The following is a 6,000-nucleotide window of genomic DNA, read 5'->3' as shown; positions in this document are numbered from 1 at the left end:
AGCCGGGCCGCTGGCCGCCGTGTTCCCCCGCGACCCCGCGCTCTTCGCCGACTCCTTCCCGACCCGGAGCCGGTTCCGCTTCTGCGGCCACGTCCTGCGCATTGCCCAGCACCACGGCCCGCGGCTCGGGCTGGCGGCGCCCGTCTGGGAGGGGGTGCGAGGGGCCGGGGGGGGCACACAGTGGGGGGGCCACCCATGAGGGTGGGGGACACTGGAGGTTGGGGGTCCCCGGGACATGCGGGGGGGGAGATCCTGGGGTATGGGGGGGCTCCTGGGAATTGGGGGGTGCCCCATAGGGTGGGGGGGCTCCGGGGACCCCAAGGAATGGGCAGACCCAGGGGGACCCCGGGAGCACAGGGACACCGGGTGAGGGGGGGGACCCTGAGGAGCACCGGGAGGTGGGGGGAGACCCCAAGAGGGGGACAGGGGGATGCTGGGGGGTCCCCTGTGCCCCCCCCCCATCCCCGCCTCCCCCCCCCGCCGCAGGCCTTGGAGCTGTGCCGTTACTTCGAGGAGCAGCGCCTCGACTTCCGCGGCCGCACCGTCATCGAGCTGGGCGCCGGCACCGGCATCGTGGGCATCCTGGCTGCGCTGCTGGGTGAGCGGGGGGGGGCACCACGACCCCCCCAGGTGTACCCCCAGCGAGGGACTGGGAGCCTGTGGGGGTCACTGGTGTGAGCACTCCCCGGGCCTGTTGGGTACTGGGGGGCTATTGGGGGGTTTTGGGGGGGGTTACTGGGGGGGTATTTGGGGGGTTATTGGTTGTAAGAAGAGTGTTTGTGGGGGTGCTGGGGGGGTTATTGGGGGATTTGGGGGATTATTGGGGGGTTTATTGAGGGGTGGGAGGTATTTGGGGGATTATTGGGGGGCACAGGGGTATTTGGGGGGGTACTGGCGGGGTTATTGGGGGTAGGGAGGTATTTGGGGGTTTACTGGGGGGTAAGAAGGGTGTTTGGGGGGGTTCTGGGGGGGTTATTGGGGGGATTTTGGGGGGTTATTGGGGGGGTACAGGGGGTAGGGGGGTATTTGGGGGGTTATTGGGGGTAAGAAGGGTATTGGGGAGTACTGGGGGGGGGTATTTGGGGTCAGGGGCCGATTTGGGGGTGCGGGGAGGTGTGAGGGAGGTGTGACCCCCCCTCTTGTCAATCCCTTAGGGGGGGACGTGACCATCACGGACCTGCCAGTGGCTTTGGATCAGATCCGGGAGAACGTGCGGAGGAACGTGCCGGGGGGGGCCACGGCCGCACGGCGACGTCCCCGGGTGCGAGCCCTGGCTTGGGGCCTGGACCACGGCGCCTTCCCCCGGGGCTACGACGTGGTGCTGGGCGCCGACGTGGTGTACGAGCCCCGCAGCTTCCCGGCGCTGCTGGCCACGCTGCGGCACCTCTGCGGGCCCCGCTCGGTCGCCCTGCTGTGCTGCGGGATGCGGCGCGAGCTGGGCGCCGCGCGCTTCTTCCACGAGCTGCTGCCCCGCCACTTCCGCACCGAGCTGCTGCGCCGCTGCGCCGACGGGGACGTCGAGCTGTACCGGGCCACCTGCGGGCACCACGGCTGACACCGGGACACGGGGACGCGGCATCGCCTTGGGACTGAAGGGACCTGAGGGGTCGTCAGCTTCCGGCCCCTTGTCCCCTCCATCCCATCGAGCTGTACCGGGCCATGTGCAGGCACCACGGGTGACACGGGGACACTTCGGGACCAAAGGGACCCGAGGGATGCCGGGTAGCCCCTTGTCCCCTCCAGCCCGTCAAGCTGTACCGGGCCACCTGTGGGCACCACGGGTGACACCGGGACACGGGGACACTTTGGGTTGGAAGGGACCTGAGGGATCCCAGGCGGTCCCCAGCCCCCTCCAGCCCGGCCTCGAGCAGCCCCGGTGCCCTCACGGCCTTCAGAGTGAAGATTTTTTTCTATTTTTTGACCTAAATCTCTTCACTTTTAGTTTTGGGGCACTCCCCATTGTCCTGGCTCCGCACCCCCCGGTAATGGGGGACAGTCCGGGGGGGGGCTCAGACAGCCCCGAGGGGTGCGGTGGAGCTGCGCAGGGGTTCTGCTGCGTGCTGGGAGGGTCCCTGGGGGGCTCCGGGGGGTGTGGGGGGGCTGGGCAAAGGGGGGGGGGCTCCAGAAAGGTGGGGGGGGCTCAGAAGGACCTGGGGAGGAGCGTTAACCAGGGCCGGGGGGCTGGCCAAGGCCGGGGGGGACTCTGTAGGGACTGGGGGGGCTCTGTAAGGGCTGGGGGGGCTCTAAAATGGGAAGAGGGGCTCTATAGGGGCTGGGGGGGGCTCTATAGGGGCTGGGGGGACTCTGCAGGGGCCGGTTGCAGCTCTGTAGGGGCCGGGGGGGCTCTATAGGGGCTGGGGGGCTCTATAGGGGCCGGGGGGCTCCGTCGGGGCCCGGTGCGCTGCGGCCCCGCCCCCTGAGCTCCCGGCCCCGCCCCTGGGCTCCAGGCCCCGCCCCCTGGTTCCCAGACCACGCCCAGCGCCACAAGCCCCGCCCCTCGGCTCTCGGCCCCGCCCACGGCCGCCCCGCCCCCTCCCCAACCAATGCCGCGACGCCTCAAGTGACGTCACGCGCGCCCCGCCCCCGCGGAACACGCGTCCCGTCCTGCCCCCCGTCGACGCATGCGCGCTGCCATCCACCGAGACCGCGCAGACCCTCGGCGGCACCCGTAGCGCGTGACGTCACACGCACGCGCCACAGTGACGTCAAAAGCAGGCGCCGGGATGCAGCGGGCGGCGCTGGGCGCGGTGCGGGTGAGCGGCGGGGCCCGGCTCGGCCCCGGGGGGCATCCGGTGACTTCCGGTGGCCCCCTCCGGCCGGGCCCCGGTGCCAGCCCCGTGCCCGTTCCCCCCCTCAGGCGGGCCCGCGGCTTTGCCCCCCCCCGGCCCGGTCCTTCGGCGCCTCCCGCCCGGTGCCGGCGGCCGCCCCGGACAAGGAGGCGCTGCTGGCGCTGCGGCGGCGCACCGGGCTGCCCTTCGTGCACTGCCGGGAGGCGCTGCTGCGCTTCGGCACCGACCTGCCGCAGGTGGGGGCGGGGGGGGGAAACGGGGGGGCCCCGGGAACCGGGGGGGAGGCGGGGGGAGGGGGGGGGCTTGGAGGAAACCGGGGGGGGACGGGACTGGGGGGGAAGGGGGGGCCCGGGGGGGTCTGGGGGGGCCTTGGGAAACGGGGCGGGGGGGCGGGGGAGGGGGCCTCGGAGGAAACCTGGGAAGGGTGGAAAAGAAGCGGGGGGGGGCGGGGGTTGTTGGGGGGGGCCTGGGGGGGGCCATGGGGAGCATTGGGGGGGATTGTGGGAAATGGGGGGGGGGGGCGTTGGTGCTGGGGTGAAGGGGGGGGCAAGGGGATGGGGGGGTCCCAAGGGGATGGAGGGGGGGGGCAAGGAGATGGGGGGGGTCCCAAGGGGATGGAGGAGGGGGGGGTCGGGGGGGCTAAAGAAACTGGGGGGGGCTGAGGGGAGCTGGGGGGGGGCCGGGAGATGCCAGGGCTCGGGGATACCGGGGGGGGGGCAGCCACAGCAGCTGGGGTCTGCACCCAGCGCTGAGTCCTGACATGCGCCAGCGCACAACAGCGCGCACACCAGTACAAACCAGTCCCCCCCCAAGACCCCCTGGGGGTACCCCCCTCCCCCCCCGCTGACCCCCCCCCCGCGGCAGGCAGAGGCGTGGCTGGCGGCGCGGGCGCAGGAGGAAGGCTGGAGCAAGGCCACCAAGCTGCAGGGCCGGGCGGCGCGCGAGGGGCTGCTGGGGCTGCTGCACAGCGGGCAGGCAGCCGTCATGGTGGAGGTATGGCCCGAGGGGGGACGAGGGGGTCCGGGGGGGGGCACAGATCCCAGCGCCTCCCCCCCCGGGGGGGGTCTCGCCCCCCACAGGTGAGCTGCGAGACGGATTTCGTGGCCAGGAACGCCAACTTCCAGCAGCTGGTGCAGGACGTGGCGCTGGCCACCATGGCTCATTGCGGGGGGGCCGCCGAGCCCCCTGCGACCTGCACCAAGGTGAGGTTTGCCCCCCCCCCCCCGCTTCCCCCCCCGGTGGGGAGCGCAGCGCTCAGACGCAGCCTCTGCCTCTCGCAGCGCTTCCTGGGCACCGAGGAGCTCTCACGGGTCCGGATGGAGCCCGGTGGGGCTGAGCTGCGCGACCGCCTGGCGCTGGCCATCGGTGAGAGCCCCCCCTCGACCCCCCCGGCCCCCCTCTGCCCCCCCCCCCCGGACCCCCATCCCCGCGGGACCGGGGCTGTGTCCCTGCTCCCCCCCCAGTTCCGTTCAACCCCCCCAGGAGGGGCCGGCTCCTGAGGAGCTCAGACCAGGGATGGGGGCAGCAGCTTGGGGGGGGGGGGGGGCGTGTTAAAAAAGCCCCCGGCTGCCCCCCCCAGCCCCCAACACCCCCCCCCGACCCCTTTTCCATCTCCGCAGGCAAAATGGGTGAGAACATGGCCCTGCGGCGGGCGGCGTGGCTGGCCGTGCCCCAGGGCTGCCACATTGCCTGGTACGTGCACGGCTCGCCGCCTGCTGCCACCCCCCCGGCACCCAACACAGCCCCCCCGGCCCCCGCCCTGGGCAAATACGGGGCGCTGGTGGCCTGCAGGGCGGCGGGCACTGGCCCCCCGGGCCCGGAGGCGGCCGCACTGTGCAGGCAGGTGGCCCAGCACGTGGTGGGCATGGCGCCGCTGGCCGTGGGCTCCCCCGAGGACGAGCCGGGGGGCGAGGGCGAGCGGCGGCTGCTGGCGCAGGAGTTCCTGCTGGGGCCCGGCGCCACCGTGGCGCAGGTGCTGCGGCCGCACGCGCTCACCGTGCTCGACTTCGTGCGCTTCTGCTGCGGGGAGGAGGCGGCGGCGGGCGCCGGGCAGGAGGAGGCGGCGGCGGCGCGGGGCTGATGGTGGCACCGGGGCCGCGCTCGGGGCTCGGAGCCGCCCTGGGGGCTCCCGGGACGAGGAGGAATAAACGGGACGAAGCCAGGATCCGGCCTCGTGGTGTCTGTGCGCTGCGGGGGGGGCGTCCCCAGTGCACCGTGCCCCCCCCCGCCCCCCGTTGGGCCTGGCCGCCCCATGTTCCCCCCTTCCCACCCCATTCCCCCCCCGGTCCCCTCCGTCCGCCCCATCCATCCTGACCCCCCCCATCTGTCCCATCCCGGTCCCGTGTTCCCCCCCCCGTGTCCATCCCGTGTCCCCCCCCATCAGTCCCATGACCCCCCGTCGGTCCTGTCCCGTACCCCCCCTGCCCCATCCATGCCCCCCCCATCTGTGTCCTCCCCCCCCCCCCCCCAGCACAGAGCCCGGCACCTTTCTCATTTTTTTAATTCCAATTCCTCCAAAGAGCCCCAAAACCAAGGGACCCCCTCTAAAACCAACCGACCCCCCCCAAAATTGGGGGGGGCGCAGCAGGACCCAGAGCCCTCCAGGATGGGGTTTTATTTTTTCGGGGAGGGGGCAGCTTGTGGCACCCCCACCTGGGGCCGGGTCCCTTTGGCAGGGAGAGGACACCCCCCCCCCAGCAGTAGCACCCACATTTAGGGGGAGAGCCCCAACACCCTGGGGGTGTCCCATGGGGGGGGGGCAATGTCCCCGTATTCTGTCTTGGGGGGGGGGTGGGACATGGGGACCCCCCCCGGGCCCCCTAACGTGGCCAGGTTGGACGCAGGGACAGCAGTGGGGACACCTGGGGGCGTCCGGCACCTGCTGGGGTCCCAGCACCGAGGTTGCCCCCCCCGGTGTTGTGCCCCCCCCGCAGTGTTGTGCCCCCCCCCCCAGTAGCTGCCCCGCTGCCTGCGGCCGCCTCCCAGGCCAAGTGACCCAGGACAGGCCGGGCGCTCAGCGCCTATCCTGGATTACTTGAACCGGGCCACGGCCACCTCCGCGCAGCTCCGACGGCCCCCCCGGGTGCCCCTGACCCCCCCCCGGGTGTCCCTGAGCCCCCCCGGGGGTGTCCCCATCCCGCCCCCCCCCCAACGTCCCCGTGACCCCATGGGAGCTGTCACCGCCCTGCCGGGGCCACCGGGAGGTGCCGCG

General features: G+C 73.0%; 2 protein-coding genes across 2 annotated transcripts; both read left to right on the top strand.

The window, feature by feature from the left end:
• Nucleotides 1-4: 4 nt before the first annotated feature.
• EEF1AKMT3 (EEF1A lysine methyltransferase 3) lies at nucleotides 5-1,926 on the top strand (the record flags this gene model as incomplete). The annotated part of the gene is made up of 3 exons (XM_083814341.1): nucleotides 5-154; nucleotides 487-598; nucleotides 1,155-1,926. Coding segments are annotated over 3 exons (663 nt in total), but the record flags the coding sequence as incomplete, so codon positions are not given.
• Nucleotides 1,927-2,594: 668 nt separating this feature from the next.
• Nucleotides 2,595-4,953, top strand: TSFM (Ts translation elongation factor, mitochondrial). Its single transcript, XM_083814278.1, has 6 exons — nucleotides 2,595-2,753; nucleotides 2,858-3,025; nucleotides 3,654-3,782; nucleotides 3,869-3,991; nucleotides 4,070-4,154; nucleotides 4,409-4,953. Exons 1-6 carry the CDS (start codon nucleotides 2,724-2,726, stop codon nucleotides 4,867-4,869), a joined length of 996 nt encoding a protein of 331 aa, XP_083670404.1. The 5' UTR covers nucleotides 2,595-2,723; the 3' UTR covers nucleotides 4,870-4,953.
• The last annotated feature ends 1,047 nt before the right edge of the window (nucleotides 4,954-6,000 follow it).

Source organism: Anser anser (assembly GCF_964211835.1).
Source record: "Anser anser genome assembly, chromosome: 30".
Classification (NCBI taxonomy): Eukaryota; Metazoa; Chordata; class Aves; order Anseriformes; family Anatidae; genus Anser; species Anser anser.
This window is presented reverse-complemented; position numbering and strand designations above follow the sequence as displayed.

Excerpts from the sequence above, each read along its gene's own strand:
- TSFM (XM_083814278.1), top strand. The coding sequence starts at position 2,724 with ATGCAGCGGGCGGCGCTGGGCGCGGTGCGG. Across the intron at positions 3,783-3,868 it reads AGGCAGCCGTCATGGTGGAG|GTGAGCTGCGAGACGGATTT; the intron begins GTATGGCCCGAG and ends CGCCCCCCACAG. Across the intron at positions 3,992-4,069 it reads CCCCTGCGACCTGCACCAAG|CGCTTCCTGGGCACCGAGGA; the intron begins GTGAGGTTTGCC and ends TGCCTCTCGCAG.